This window comes from Prinia subflava, chromosome 1 (assembly GCF_021018805.1).
Source record: "Prinia subflava isolate CZ2003 ecotype Zambia chromosome 1, Cam_Psub_1.2, whole genome shotgun sequence".
In the NCBI taxonomy this organism is placed as follows: domain Eukaryota; kingdom Metazoa; phylum Chordata; class Aves; order Passeriformes; family Cisticolidae; genus Prinia; species Prinia subflava.
The window spans coordinates 71,027,789-71,044,277 of NC_086247.1; the positions used below are offsets into that span (position 1 = coordinate 71,027,789).

The following is a 16,489-nucleotide window of genomic DNA, read 5'->3' on the forward strand; positions in this document are numbered from 1 at the left end:
GATAGAGATGATAGAGATGATAAAGATAGATGCTAGAGGTAGAGAGAGCGAGAGAGAGAGAGAAGTAGAGAAGGAGGGAGAGATGCTAGAGATACGGATACAGATATTCATACAGGTGACAGCCGAGCATAGCGGAGTCGGGTCGGTGCCTGTGTCTGCCCTTGTGTGTGTCGGTGCTCACACACGGTGCTCCTGCTATAGTGGGCAAGGCAAATATAGTGCGAGAAAAGAGCAGAGAAGTTTTCGGCTACTGGAAGCGTAAATTTAACATTGTTAACAGTGACTGAAAAGCCCAAAAGTAACCAAACCCACAATCCTGCAATGCAATTTCTAAAGTAAGTTTTCGTACCGGACGCACACTGCAGTTTGTCATAGTAGGGAATACTTGGGAGACAGACCAACTAAAATCTTCTTAGTAGAGAACTTTCTGTGCCTCAGGACAGTAAACAAATTAGGCACAAGGCATTGCTGAGATGTATTTATTACAAAATCATGTATTGGGCATTTAGAGTAAAATTTATTCATATCCTGTCTCACACCAAAGGACTTTGTATGGGAATATAAGAGAGAAATCCCTTGCACAGATGCATTTCTAGGCATAAATGACATGCAAGAGGAATTGCTCAACTAACTGAGACATTGTCACCTGCTCAGCTTGTTTAGATTTCCAATGGGTGAAACAGAAGGACAGGTTCCTAATCCACCTTTCATTTTCCTGTTCTTTAAATATTTGTCTAGATTTCCAAGCTATAGTAGTAGACAAACACCTTAGAAGAGTGTTTAATTCTGTGGAAGAAAGTTATCCTTTCAACAGGAATATTACCTACCCCTTCATCCCGGGTCCAGTGAAAAGTCTGCTTTACCTTTCAGGTCATTTGCTACTCAGCCATATATTAAAAGAATAACCAATGTAAATTGCTTTTTTGTAAATAATAAGGTTACTGTAGTTACCTTGTCTTAAATGTTCGATAAATTATGGATTTCTATGAGTCTAATAATTTGTAGTAACCTTTGTTCTCAGTTATCACTAGGAAAACTTTAAATCTCCTTTTAGCTTCCTGGTTTTGTAGTATAGTGTTTGGGTTTTCCTTCCATTTTGTATTTTAGTGGGAAGGATACTAATGCTGCTTAGAAGGGTGAAAAATACACAGCTACATACTGGAGTAGTAACAATAATATGCAACTGGTATCTGCTTTCGGGTTTTTATATTGCACGGAAAATTTGAGCTATGGAAAATAAAGCTGTCTGTCATAATCAAATGTATTCTCCCTTGTGCTCACCATAAACCATCTTTACAGTCAATTGGTCAAATAATTCAGTGCAGCTGTTTTACCCACTTCATTTTGATTCTTCAGTTATTCTGGATGTTTTGTATCATGACAACTATTAATAGAAGGACAAAATGTGCAATATATTAGATATATATTAGTCTTCACTACAGTGAAATGGCTGTATATAAAAGGAAAATTATTCTCCAGTCACTAAACTGGCAAGTTTTGTCAAATCTTTATCAGGAATTCTCTTTCAGAAACATTCATGTGCTCAGTATACTTGGATGCAATTCATAAAATGTAACCACTTTTATCTTTGGGCTTGCAAAGCAATCAGTATTCAAAAAAAAAAAAAATCTCACTACTTAAAGGCATTCAGGGCAGAAATAGAGCACAAGACAATGAAACAAATGTTTCAGCATTTAAAACAATAAGGCAAGATTTTGTAATGAGCACCCAGCTTTTGACTTTGGCATTTCTCTGAAAAACAGAAATAGAAAACCAGAAGCTTCCACTGCTTTTACATGGAACTGTTGACGACTTTGAAAACTGCCAGCTGCATCACTGCATTGACTCAGAAGTAAATAGAACAATGTGATTACTGCGATAAGGTGAATTCAAGCAGCACACCCGAACCCACACACCTTGGGTTCAGCCGGAGCTTTTTGATTTGTTACGGCACTTTGACTTCACATCTGTTGGAGAACAGGCAAGTTATGTGTCTGCAGCAGCTCTCTGTTATTCTGTATGCACAAACAGATTCCAGGATCATTGCCCTGCTCTCATGACAAGAAATCTCAAGCTGTTAATATTCTAACTCACAGTATTCAAACTGTGATCCGTTCAGACTCAGTTGATCAACAGTGTGAATCAAACCTCTCCTTGGCTTGACTAAGGAAAGCTGAATACACATTAATGGCAATCATTTCAGAAAAGACCACCAAGATCATCAAGTCCAACGTTCCAGTGAATACCACCATGTCAACTAAGCCATAGCACTGTTATGGACAGTTGTTTGTCAAACCCTCCTAAGGATGGTGACTCCATCACTTCACTGGACAGACCATTCCAATGCTTAACCCCCCCTTTCAGTGAAGAAATTCTTCCTGATGTCCGACCTGAATCTCCCCTGGCTGTTTCCTCTCATTCTGTCACTTTCTTGGCTGGGAGACACCAACCCCACCTGGCTACAGCCTCCTTTCAGTCAGTTGTAAAGAATGGTAAGGTCACCCCGGAGCCTCCTGTTCTCCAGGATAAACAACCCCAGCTCCCTCAGCTGCTCCTCATAGGACTTACTCTCTAGAACCTTCCTCACTTCTGTTGCCCTTTACTGAAGTCACTCCTACAAGTTGTGTTCTATCTTATTTTCTCTCCCCCATCCTGCTGGGAAGGAGAGTGATAGAGAGGCTTGGCAGGCACCTGGTGTCAGCCAAGGTCAACTCACCACAGCTGGTCAGGTTTCAATGCTAGGAGCTCCAGCTCTGGCATCCCCTGATACACTAGCCTAGAAAACTGGATTTCCCCAAATTCTCTGCCTTCACAGCAAAATTAATGGTTTCAATGTATCTGGACATAATCCACGACAAATTTTATGTGAAAACAGATACAAGGTAAGTAATCTCACACACCACTAAAGTTACAGTTTGATGTAAGCTTTTTTTTAAATTTAGAAAAATTTGCTGAGTAGCTAATAACTGTACATTTAAGCATTTGCGCATGTTTTAGCCTTTTATTTTTTTAAATACAACTTAGTTGAATTGTTCAAAATAATGGACAGCAAAGATGGATTTAAGTGCTAGGTCTAACAACAGCAAAATTTCTACAGTTTGCTGAAAATTTTGAGGGTTCAGATTAGCAACGGTTCACCTATTTCCAATCAATTTTTACATCAAAGTTCTAAAGAAGAGCAGTATTAAAGCAAATACTCTAAACATTCTGTTCAAAGAAATCTGTATTAAGTAATAAATTTTAGAATCTTCAGGACTTGGATTCAAAGGTGTAAAATGTACTGAATGTAATCTGAAGAAGAAACTCTAAAAATTAAGTTTACTTTCCATGGTTAGCAAAAAACATGGTAATGAAATTGCATCCACTTTCTAGTGGACTATAATCAATATTTAATTATTAATAAGATTTCAGGGATATATCCTAATCCAAGTAGATAAAAAGCCAATGTTGAAATATCAGTATATCTCAACTTTTTCAAAATATTAAAGTACAACTGCTATTCATTGCTATTTCAAAGTACAAACTTCTGCTGGTGTGAATGAACATTCTAGCATATAATATTTTTGTTGCAGTCAAGACTTCAGGATAATTTTTTTATCTAACAGCTGAAAGTGCAGACATCAAAGATTACTGAGTCCATACAACTGTTAACCAACGATTCAGCTTCTAGACAACAAGACTACACCAGGAAATGCCACTAAGTCTTTAATTATGTGGTTGAACACTATGACTGATCAACTAGTTCTTGTGCAGCAGGCACAGCTGTAGAACTGTCCTAGAAAGCTGAGTATGTTCAAAGTAAATGAGCTTTTGGGATGAAGAAGCAGTCTTTTCAGTGAAGGTTTGACTTTTTTATTGCAAGTACCCATACCAGCTCAATTCTTTCTATCTGCATTTCATCCCATACCACACAGTTCCCCTTCACCTTTCCTTGTGGCATAATTCATGAGTACAGCTGTACTTAACCGAAGAAACTTGATGATTTGGACACATCAACAGCATGCCTGTGTCTAGTCAAGTCAGCAGCAACATGGGACCCTGTCTGTGAGCAGCAAACCAGCAGGAGTCTTGTGCAGAAGAAAACCTCAGTTTTGCTCTATTTTGTTTATTATATTAAGAAAAAGTCTAGGATGAAGAAGCACTGACAGCTGTTGCCTGCACTTTAAAATTTGCTGTAATCAAGCCCAATGAAGTTCATCCATCTAGCAAACTTCTCAATCAGGGATGAGTTAAATTACAAAAATAATCTAGCCAACATGTAAATAGTGGGCTATATAAGCAATACAAGGCTTTAGTTTCCCCAACAGTCTTCCAAGTTACTTATTATATCCCTGAAACGATGGCTTTAACTCATTGCTTGCTGGTGGTGATTCAGATCGTTCTGAATCTGCAATAGAAAAAAAAGATTAAAGTTTACAGAATAACTTCAACCATAAAAATAAAAAAGGTCAGATAAAATTTTTGGTTTCTTCCTCATGTCAAAATACACATAAATTCCACTACTTCGAATGTTGCACTAACAAGATAAACAAACTACCTAAGAAATTCGCGGTATGATGCAAATCTGTATCCCAAAACCAAGGGATTTACAGACAGAATGGGTTGTATTTCCTTCCTGATATATCTAGGACTTATTCTGTGCTAGTGAGGACAGAGAAAGCTCCATCTCAAAAGGGAGCTGCAAGGTGCTCATGCTGCCAATTGCTTTGGATGAACAGAAAAATGTACACAAGTGGGAAAAAAGTAAAACCACTGCCTTCAGCAATCACCTAAAAGAATGAAAAGGACAAGATCAAAACTGAATGAAGATACACATCTGGATGAAACAATATTGTTAAGAGCATTAAAAGCAATCTCCTTTTACACTGAGACACAGAACCAATCTCAATTGGAATAGCTATAATTGCAAACAAAGGCAATAAAGGCAAAGTAGGCATCACGTTATCAAAAAAATTTAAAAAAAAAAGCAACTCAAAAATTAGATGTATCTATATGTCAATCTATGCAGCACACTGACTTTTCAGTGTACCTTTACAGTGTACCCGTATTTTTCTTCTCTATTGCCTAAGTGGTATAACCAAACCAATTTCATGCTTACTCTGAAAAATCTTCAGGTTTTCTTTATATCTCAGATGTCTTATTAGAGGCACACACATTAAAGAAATCAACTATCACCCAATTAATCAAATCGAGATTTTGAAATCCCCTTTAATTTTACTCACAGTAATGGGAAAGAAAAATGCCAGAACACAAGAAAGTTAAATAGAATCTGAAAAAGAAGAAGAATATTCAAGGTTTTCTTTCACGCTGAGGAAGAACACTTCTAAACTCCATGGTTGAATTGTTGAGTCACTGAGCCTCTCAAAGCAGCTCCTCTGCATGATCAGAGTTGGATACTTAAGTTAACTTGAAGCTTGTCTTCTAAGGTTATGCATTCCCCTTCAGATCCAGACTGAGATCTGGCTTTGTTCCTCAGGTTTATGACATTTTTCCTCCTGAACTAAACCACACAACTTCTAGTTCTCTGTTTTCTCCTGATATTCAGCTAGAGGAAGAGGTTTTGCACACCAAAAAAAAAAAACCAAAAATACTGTAGATACATTAATGGAAGACAAAAAGATTAATTCAGACAGAGCTGAAGTGTCAGAGAAATTAAAATACCTGGACACTAAGACTTTCATGCATTAATACATCAAGGTCAAGGGAATATTGACAACATCCAGTGTATAGAAAAGGATTCCCTGACATAAATAAAAAAAAATCTACTGCATTCAGTGGAAAGTCCAATAGCATTTCCAAAAACTGCTACAGGAAACTGATAGCCAGCATGATCACCAAAGCAAAAGGTCTTTGACAGAAGGGAAATTTTCCACCCTTTAACCTCTATATTTAAGTGTTTTCAAGTGAAGTCTTTCATAGCTATAACTATTGTGCATGACAAAGTAAGGTTTGAAAGCAAAGGTGACCACTGGGTAACTTTTTTCTCTTAAACTGTTGAAATTCCACTGCCTTCAACAATGTGCATATATTTATTTTGACAAATTTCTGCAAACAGTGATCTATTTGTTAAACAGGAGTATCAATGACACTTTTGACAGAAGTTTTTGGAAAAATGTTAGGGGCAAAAGAATGTTCATGACAAAGAGGCAACAAACATTTTACAGTCTGCTTAAATTTAGGCAGGATGGCTGTGTCTCTGCAGCATTTTACAGAAACACATCACAGAGAAGCCCCTGGATCAGAACACAGAAGCCCCTGGATTGGAACAGAGCATACTGCAATTGTAGAGATCAAAAAAGCCCATGAAAGCGCCAGCCTTCGCTGACTACAAACAGAAGCACTCCTTTCTTTAGCTGGTTACGGGGTACTGTAAACTAAGCACAATAATTCAGTGTGTCTCACCATATTCAGAGAGCCACACAAACACTGAGGCTGCCCTCTGCTGTTACACTGAGAGTCCAGCTCATTTTAAAACAGCTTTCAATAACATTACCTTTGGAGTGCTCACTATTTTCTGATGTTTCTTCAATCTTTTTTTCCCATCCAGTACACGGGTGAAACCAGTCAGTCCCATAACCATTGCTTATTAATTTGCTAAAATTTACTGCTTCATTTTTTCTCTGAGCAGGCCTGTAAATACAAATATGTTAAAGGAAAACAAAAGCAAAAGTAAACAAAAAGGGGGCTAGGTGGAAAAATCGTATTTTGCACAGAAAAGGCATTAAAATTTATCTCTAATTATAACATCAATGTAAAAATACAAGCATTTATAGCCTTGTAACTTGTTTATAAATAACAAAACATATATTCTACATGTAATCATTGAAGAAAGAAAACTAAACAAACAAAAGCACAGAACTATGCCTGATTTAGTACTGTGTAAATTTACATGAGAAGAGCCATCTGTTTCATTGGAATTTTACATGTATAACACTTATACAGTTCTGGTCCTTTTTTGCACAAAAAGTGCAAAAGGGAAATCCCACAAAGAATGTATAAGTGAAAAAGGCTGACAGTACTCATTCTGTGGTGCACAAAAGTAAAACTATGTCACAAATTTTCTCTTAAATTCATTTGACAGTCTAATCACTTATTTGGCAGCATTAACATAGTTTTAATACATCTTAGGATTACTTATGACTGAGCGACAAATTTTTAAAATGAAGTATGCAGAAACAATTCAGCTGTGCACACAGCTGATGATGTGATTACATCACATCACAGAACATAAAAATTTGCTTAAAACACCTCTTCTAGGTGTTCATTAGAGTATTTTTGCTCTGTCTGACCTTATAAAGTCTACAGTTTGTCTTTCCTTAGTGTCAATCCTATTTGTTTCTCTGTAACCTACACTGCCAGAACTAACAGTGTAGATTATCATTTTCACCTGTTCACTGGTATTAAGAAAAAACCCAGTATAGAGTACCATAAAAGTCTGTTACATGAAGATATGCAACTCTATGCTTAGTTTTCAAAACACAAAGTTATATTGAATAATTTTCATATGTGAGTTCAAGTACTGTTATTTTAGTTGCTTTAGACACTTTTAAAACTATTTTAGCATCACATATGATATGTAATTTAACAGCAATACAGATCCACAAGGTCCATAGCCATATCCACTAATTCCTGCAATTTCACAAGGAGCAATTTTACTTGTGTGCATGAATAGTTGCAGGCTTAGGTGTTTAATGATTTTCATAAATGTACTACTTACATGGGTGGGAAGGAAAGCTTATTTGCTCCACTAAATTCCTTGTTTGTAGAAACAGTTGGCAATTTGCTTGGATATTTAGGTCTTATAGGTGGGAGTTTTACCTGTGTTAGAGAAATTATAGCTCAAAAAAAAGGAGTTATAAAAAAAAAATAACCAAGAAGATTATATGATAGCATAGCCTTCATAAGTGAGGGTGATATTAATGGCCTAAATGTGTTCAAATTTTCATGTCTTATCTACATTATTTCATAAGTAATAGTAATGGATTACTGAGGAATAAAAAGATAAAGCAGCCCCTTAGCTAGTTATTCTGTATGAGATTAACTGTGTGAGTTATTCTATATGAGATTAACTGTAACTGTGTCTATATGAGATTAACTCTCTCCACAATGTGCTCCACACAAGCCTTCCCCTCACAGCACACTTCTACCCAAAATTAAGCTTCAAATTCAAACTTATCCATTACAACCTCATCTTGGTCCATTTCTCTGTATGCAGAATATGAAAACAGATCAGTCTTACCAAAGTCAGGAGGACTAGAAATTAATTTACAGTTTAATTGCTACTTCTTTTTTAGTTTGTTTGGGTTTTGTTTTTTAACAAAAAGCATAAAACATCCTATATTATAAGAAAACTGTTGTGGTATATTAATTAGAGGTTTGATATTCAAACATTTACATATGTATTGGGGGAAGCCTACAACAGAAAAATATATTTTACTTTTATCATCTTTCCAATGACAGGTAAAGAAATTCAGTTTTGACTAAAAGACTGAATGATGACACCTAAAAAGCCAGGGAAAGACAACACACACTCCAGAACTGAAAGTGGGAAAACCCACAAGTAGTGGAGAAACATGAGCAACACATACCAAAACTCTTTATTTTAACTTTGATCAAAGTCAACAACTACTTAAGGGTCATCTTATTTCCCTCTCAAATAAAAGCATGAAATTAAATTCCTTCAACAACTCCCACATATTTTTCATTGACAGTTGCTAAGAAATTATGAGTTAAAAAAACAAAACATCTTTAAAGACTACTTACAGCTTCCTTTGTTGCATGAAGGGGACAAGGGGGAAGTCCTGAAGATAGCACAAAATTTTCAAAGCTTACTAACAAAGTTTTGTGTTACACTAATATATATCTTTCGATTAGAACCTACATATTATTTGACCTTTTTTTTTTTTTTTAACATGCAACATAGGAGTGCACCCCATGGAATAAGATATATTAGTTGCAGGTTATTTAGAAAAAAACAGGACAGGGCAACTACAAGTAAAATGTATTTCTCTGTAAACCTACAAGTACATTAAGGATAACAATATTTTCCACCTATGTGGACATAGCTACTGCAAAACAACAGAGCAAAAGATCATAAAGTGCAAAACTCAGATTCATCAACAGCAGTCATACATGGACTGCAGACACTACAAAACAGCCATGAAAGCCTCTATAAGCAGAAGATTCCAAAAATGTACACACACCAAGGATTTCTCAAGGAGCCTGTGCACGCTGAGTATGGAAAGAGCAAACAAAAGTATAATGGCCTTTCAATACATCTCATCAACGAAATCATCCACTACAAGAAGCCACTACGAAAAAAAAAAAAGCAGATCTGAATGTTCAGAGAATGTAAGATTTCTTATTATCTGGAAGAAAGTGAAGCCTAAGACAGTTGTAGTGATTTTGAGCCAGGATGTCAATGCAAACACATGTAAAGTCAGTGCTGAAACTCCTTCAGACTTCAGACTGGAGTCAGACTGGGACATTTGTCAAAGGAGAAGAGATGAGATTAGCAAGAGCATGCAGAGATATCAGAGGCAGCTACGTGAGATGAAAAGGAGGGTCTTTGTCCAACCTGGAGGTTAAAAACCACATTAGCTGCTTAGAACTGCTTTTCCAAGTTTGTTCACACTGTTCGCTGCCGCAGCCCATTTGTGCTTTACATTTCAAAAATGCCATCCTGTCATGCAGAAATGATAGTGCTGTCTTCAATCTATCACTAGACTGGACCACTTCAGACTTGCCATTCAAGTTTCAGATCCAGGACACAATTACCTACAGTTTCAACTGACAAAAACAACCCCAGGTGACATTTGTTTTATGCTGAAGGCAGGATGGCATGCAGGGCAACACAGAAACACAACTCAATTTGATAGTCAGGATACACAAATAGGAGATGGAGAGAGAGAGATGAGATTTTCCTCTTGGGATTGAACAGAGGCACAAGGAAAAGAGGTCTAGTAATTAAAGAGTTAATTAAAGGACAAAGGGAGAGCAGAAGCTAGAGAGACTTTGACTAGAGACAGAAAGAGGTTCAAACTGTACAAAACAAAGTCAAGAAAAGGGGAGAGGAAAGGCAAAGAGAAAAGTCTTGAAGGCTGTGAGCAAAAGCATTGTTTTAAATGTTGCTTTCCTTGGCATTAAACGAGAGACTAGCCTGAACTGCAGGGATAAAAACACTCCCTACTGTTTAAGTAAACTAATTAATGGCAAAAGTAGCAAGGGAACAGATCAGATTTGGTCTTTGGAGGGCACCTGCAATCCATTCAGGTACTATTTTTTGCTTTGCTGGCCAAATTCAATATAAAAGCAGACTCCTGTGCCACTACACTCCAATGATTACAGCTGAGGGGGCTTTTCCCCTTCCCTGGCTTTCCCTCCATCTAGTAGCAGCCATCAATTTTCCCTGATAAAACAAACTACACAGAGCAATTTTTTTACAAGCAAACTACACAGGGTATGTTCTTGGTTTAAAATGTTTTCTCCCTCTGTGAAGAGATGGCAACAGTATACTCTAAAAATTACTATGTTTATTATAAATACACATTTATCAATCTTGGATTCAAGAAACATGACATAAAATATGTATTGTGCCTGGCTAATATATGAAGAACAATGGATATCTGCAGCCAGCATGGTAAGATAAAAGCTTTCAGATGAAATCCTGGCTCCTGGGTGATCAAGGACAAAATACTAGATTACATTTCAAATATCTCTCTGAGGTAAAATCCTGACAGATGAGCAATCATTTTGCTACAGGACACACATACCTAAGTACATATATACACAGACATTTCAGGCAAGTGCCTGAAAGAGAACACTTTGGAGATGAAGAGGTAATCTTACTGGTGCCGCAGGGATATTGCCAAATGCTGATGCAAACCCTCATGGCACCTCCAACTGACTTCTCACCCATACAGGCCTCCCTCCTTCTTAAGGTCACAGCTTTTTCAACCCAACCCATCTGGGCCATAAGAGGCACAGGCAAAAGGATCACAGAATCACAGCACAGTTTGGCCTGAAGGGTCCTTAAAGATCATGTAGTTCCACCTCCCCTGCCACAGGGGCACCTTTCACTAGACCAGGTTGCTCAGACCTCCATCCAGCCTGACTTTGAATGCTTTCAGGGCTGGGGCATCCACAACTTCACTGGGGAACTTGTGCCAGCGCTTCACCACTCTCACGGTAAAGAATTTTTTCCTAACATCTAGTCTAACCCTACTCTCTTTGAGTTTGAATCCATTTCCCCTTGTCTTGTCACTACATGCCCTTGTAAAAAGTCCCTCTCTATCTTTCTTGCAGGGTCCCTTCAGGTACTGGAATATCATAATTAGGTCACCCCAAAGCCATCTCTTCTCTTGGATGAACAATTCAGAACAAATTCTCTCAGCCTTTCTTCATAAAAGAGCTGCTCCATTTCTCTGAGTATCTTTGTGCCTTCCTCTGGACTCCTCCAACAGGTCCCTGTCCTCCCTGTGCTGGGGCCCCAGAGCTGGATGCAGCCCTGCAGGTGGGGTCTCAGCAGAGCAGAGGGGCAGAATCCCCTCCCTCCCCTGCTGCCCACGCTGCTTTGGATGCAGCCCAGGACACGTTTGGCTCTCTGGGCTGTGGGTGCCCATGGCTGGGTCATGTCCAGCCTCTCATCCACCAGCACCCCCACGTCCTTCTGGGCAGGGTTGCTCTGGATCTGTTCATCTCCAGCCTGTGTTGGTACCAGGGGCTGTCCCAGCACAGGTGCAGGACCCTGCACTTGGTCTTAATAAGCCTTGTGAGATTTCCATGGGCTGCTTCTCCCTGGGCCAGAAGTCCATCACTTTGCCATGAACACAAAGGCTAAATCCTTCATACACTAATACTCTTAGCTGATTTGCAGAATTCCAAGAAGAGTAAGACTTATTGCTGTGAATAAAGCATTAGGGAGGAACTACAGGATCCACCCTGAGGCATGGAGAACCATGTAATGGTCAACAGATCTCCAGTTCTCCTTTATACAGCAATAACCACAAGGAACAGTGGAGATTTTAATACTTCAGAACAAAGCAGCACAAAGGTTTAAACCTTGAGAGCAAGGGCCCACTTGGGAACAATATTTTCCAAACCAAGCAGAAGAGATACCCTTAGAGGTTAAATGGTTTTTCACAAGTTCCTAAGGGTGTCGTTTGGGATTTAACTCCACAATTGCATCATGCATGTCTCTTCTGAATAACTGCTTAGTCACACTGGACTGAAAAATATTTTCAGTACATTCAGTCTCATACTACCAGAAATACTTGAGGTAGTTTGCTGCTGCAGTGTCATCATGTAGTCAAAATAAATAAATTGAATATTCCTTAGAAATTTGTCTGTGGTGTTTTGGAACACATTAATCTTACCTTTCAACACACAAGATGTATGGCAAAAAACTAAGATTGACACTCTTTGGTAGGGCTAGTTCCATTGTCTCACTTGAAAGACTCTTTGGGAAGGTACTCTAAGAGCATAGGACAGAAACTTCCCCAAAGAGGATATTCGAGAAGTAGGTGTGAAAGGAGCACCATGTGACATTTCAAGACACATGATAGGCTTTTCAGTGTGCAACAAAGATGCTGTGAAGCACAGCCAAATGAGAGATGGTGGTGTGGAGGCAGAGCTAAACCTAGCAACACAGAATCTGTCTTGACACCTAATCTTACAGAAGATTTGGCAGATTTAGAAACTTAGAGAAAACTTAACTTCAGCTTCCATGAGAATAGCATAAATTATATATGAGGGCCTCAGCATATTTGCAATCTGAGCTGAATATATAACATATATTCATTTTGCATTTAGTCATAAATAAAGCACATGACTGAATGAAACTGGGAGCACATGAAACTTTCAGACACATGACTGAATGAAACTGGGTCTCAACCAAACTCCACCAAAACTGAAATTAACCTCAGCTTCACTTTACAAGTCAGAACATGGACTTGAATTACTGTTATCAAAGTTAAGTTTGACTCTTAGGGCACCGAATATAATTGTTTTTTAAGTAAGGGAGTGAGGAACAGCATGTCCTCTCTATCCTAGTTCAGTGCCTTTAAGAGGCACTGCAGCATATCATTTTTTTTATTTTCAATGCCTTAAAACTATGATTGAAAAAAAAAAGCTTCACCTACAAGCATCGAATTACAGTTTAAACACCTGTTGCTTGATTGCCTGTTACCACTGATTCAGTAAACATTCCCAAGCCTATTCAGTAATGAGGTCTTCCCATTTACACAAGACATCATTCTTAATTTGCACTAGTTATTCATCTCAGCAAAAGCTGAGGACTTTTTTCCCTAAAATGTCCAACATCTGCCCTTCTGTTCAAGAAGCGAGGTACTAGTGTTCAAGTACATCAAATGCCTTGCCAAAGGCCTATGGTAAATGTGACAACTGAGAATACAGAGGATATTTAAAAAACATAAGGCTTCAGCATCTAAACTGGGCAGGGAAGACAAAAGAGGGAGGACAGCAGAGAGGTCTCCAACACAAAACACCATGTCAGTACAGAAAGGTTTGTCTGAGCCATAGCTTGTGCTATATTGACTTTGGATATATCTCTCATTCAAAGACGGCTAGCACAGTATCTTTGGGAACTCCCTTCCATTTCAAACTAAACTAAACTCCTTTTTCAGAATAGTCTTTTGTTCTTATCTTCTTTTTTTCTCACCCAAGATTACTAAACAAGATATCTCTTCACCAAGAATCAATTGCAGAGGAAATAAAGCAGAAGACAGAAACTAACTACTGCTTTTTATTTATATATGAAGTATATGTACCATATAATGTGATGGGAAACTGCATTTCTGGTTCTTGTGCTACACCTGCAGCACTTAAGAAAACATGGCTTTCCTCTTGTTCTCTAACTGCAATACAAAAATTCATTCTGGAGTACAGAAACCCACATGGATTACGGCTTCCCTCCTATAAGAAGCAACAGGCCCAGACAAAGATGTGTTCACAAGCTCTACAAACAAAGCATCATCACAGGGTGCCTGTCCATCCTACCCTCTTTTCCTCTGCATTTTCTTTGTTCTCAGCTTCTCGCTGCCAAACACTTTTTGTATCCAAGTCAGAAGGCCCTCTTCTTGTCCCATACCTGTTACCTTGACGGTCACCAGCCATCAGCTCTCTGTGAGCCACATAATCCGGTAGGGACAAAACACAGCTCCTGCAGGCAAAGATTTGATGCTTGTTTCTACAAGGTATGCAAATCCTGCACTTTAGTACAGCAGCATTCAGAAATGTTAGCAGGTGAAAAGAGAGGCCAAGATGTGTTGGGCCTCAGCAATCTTACCATGGCTCCTCAATCCCTGCGGGACTGGCACAGTGTAAGTAGTGGTCAGGTGCAGCATATGCTGCTGGAGGGGACTTCATTACCACAGGAGTGTAGTGCTTCAGAAGGTCTGGAGAGAAAAAAGACAAAAGCCAGCACTTTTCTGACTTCTTATCTAGTTGCAAAAGCTCTGCCTTTGTTTTCAGATTGCTGTTTCGTCAGGAAGAAATTAATTTCCTCATTTTTTCCACTAGTTCATTTCAAAAGTCCAGAGGATCCTTCTGTAGCATCTATGAGCACTTTACACTGCACTCAAGCAAAGCCAAAGAAAACAAAGGAAAACCAAAGAAGCAAGACAGATGCTTACCAGGTCGGCCTCCTTGCTTTGCCAGCCTCAGGCAGGCTGAATCCGTCTCCTTGATGCACTTCCCATGGCACCCAGATTGTGGCACCTCATGGGGAGCTCTTGAAAGGTCACTGAGACCTGGAATCTGGGAGGGAAGTGGGCTCTTCTCTGGTTGTTTCAGTGGCATGGGGTATTGCTGTCCTGCAGTAATGGAAAAGAAAGTATTTATGGTAAAAGTTAACTGGTAGCATTTCTTTTTGCAGGCAACTTAACAAATTGAGCCCACCTGGAACACGAACGAGGTGCTACATTTCATCGTGGAGACAAAAGACCAGGCCTGCTCATTCTGGGCAATATAGCACACGCAATTTCTAATGAATCAGGTGCAAAACACTTTTCTTTCAGTTTTGAGACAGCATTCAAGTTTTCCTCTAAAGTGTTCCTCATACAGAGGATCGTGCCTCTTCATACAGAAAACTATTTCCAAGGACGTATCAAAAGCAGTGACAGGCACACAAGACAGCAAAACACACTTCAGCGTTTGGTTTCCTTTCCTTCACACGCACTAACTAAAAGCAGAGACAGCAGCTGTCCATTGGCAGGTCTTTATTTGTAAAACAACCAAACCCAATTCCCAAATTAAAAAATTAATAAAAAACCACCACCAAATACCCTACCTCTCCACACATACCTTTCTCAACTGGTACTGGGCAAAAGAAAATATAAACAAATCTTTCAAAACAGGAAAGTGGACAGCAGGTAAATAAGAAAACAGTACAAGGTACTGTGCCATAGAGGATGCAGAGGCACTTACCGGAGCGACTCCAGCTGCAGCTGCAGTCTGTCGGTGTAAGGGCACCACTTGCAGGCAGCAGCTCGCTGAGCAGCTCCCGGCAGACAAACGCGCTGGCGGTGGCCAAACTCAACCCCAAGAAGCAACCCACAGCGCTGCCTCTCCCCGGGGCCAGGGGCGCGGAGGCACCAGCCGCTGCCGCCTCCCGGGCGGGCGCGGCCCCGGCGCTCTCCCGCCGGCGATGCGCGGGGTCCCCGCTGCCGCCGCGGCTGCAGCTCAGAGACCGCGGGGCGATGCCCCGAGCGGTGACCCGCACCCCCGGGAAAAGGCCGGGACGGGGCCCGGAGGGGAGAGGCCGGCGGAGCCGCATATCGCCGGGGGCGGAGCGGGACAGCCCGGCCCGCCCTACCTTCTTCCCTCCTTCTTTCCTGTGCAGGGTGCGGGGCTTGGAGCTCGGCGCGGGGCTCGGCACCGCCAGCGGCAGTAGGGGCGCAGAGCGCAGGGCGCGGCGGGCGGATCCCGGCTCGGGAAGCGGCGGCTGTCAAATAAGGTACTGTCGTAACTGGGACGTGCGGGGACGCCTTCCTCCCGAAGAGGGGAGGACGCCCTCCCACTGTGACCGCCCGCCCGGACCGCGCCGCTACTGGGAAACTCCATCCCAGCCGAAACCAGGGCAAAGCCTAGCCTTTATTCCATGGCATTTACCATTCTAAACTATTTGATCTTTGCCTTCTGGCTCGTCCATATACTGAAAGCCTGCTGGTACCCTTTTTGGCCCTTAAAATACCCTCTTCTGAGATTTTTCTTTGTATTCTTGGAGCTGGCAAGCCACTTTATCCACCAATGCTGCTTCTTCATCTTTCCATATCTAAGACCTGGAGAACATGGAATGATGATGAGATAAAGTGGGACGGTGAGACTGGGAGAATGTGGAGGGATGGAGGGACATGAAAAGAATGGTGGGGTGACAGAACATGGAGGATGCAGTGTGAGGCCAGAGGGGTGGTGGGATGGGGGGTTGATGAGTCATGAAGATGTTGGGATGTGGAGGGGATGGACAGATGGT

At 40.3% G+C, this 16,489-nt stretch overlaps 1 protein-coding gene across 1 annotated transcript; it reads right to left on the reverse strand.

Annotated features, from left to right (window-relative positions):
* Nucleotides 1-3,644: 3,644 nt before the first annotated feature.
* On the reverse strand, nt 3,645-16,045 carry C1H7orf57 (chromosome 1 C7orf57 homolog). Its single transcript, XM_063399556.1, has 7 exons — nt 15,445-16,045; nt 14,652-14,831; nt 14,306-14,414; nt 14,017-14,179; nt 7,718-7,818; nt 6,494-6,630; nt 3,645-4,387 (listed from the first exon to the last, which is right to left on the reverse strand). Exons 1-7 carry the CDS (start codon nt 15,791-15,793, stop codon nt 4,317-4,319), a joined length of 1,110 nt encoding a protein of 369 aa, XP_063255626.1. The 5' UTR covers nt 15,794-16,045; the 3' UTR covers nt 3,645-4,316.
* Between the last annotated feature and the right edge of the window lie 444 nt (nt 16,046-16,489).

Excerpts from the sequence above, each read along its gene's own strand:
- C1H7orf57 (XM_063399556.1), bottom strand. The coding sequence starts at position 15,793 with ATGCGGCTCCGCCGGCCTCTCCCCTCCGGGCCCCGTCCCGGCCTTTTC. Across the intron at positions 14,415-14,651 it reads AAAGCAAGGAGGCCGACCTG|ACCTTCTGAAGCACTACACT; the intron begins GTAAGCATCTGT and ends TTTTCTCTCCAG. Across the intron at positions 14,180-14,305 it reads GCAGGGATTGAGGAGCCATG|GAGCTGTGTTTTGTCCCTAC; the intron begins GTAAGATTGCTG and ends CTTTGCCTGCAG.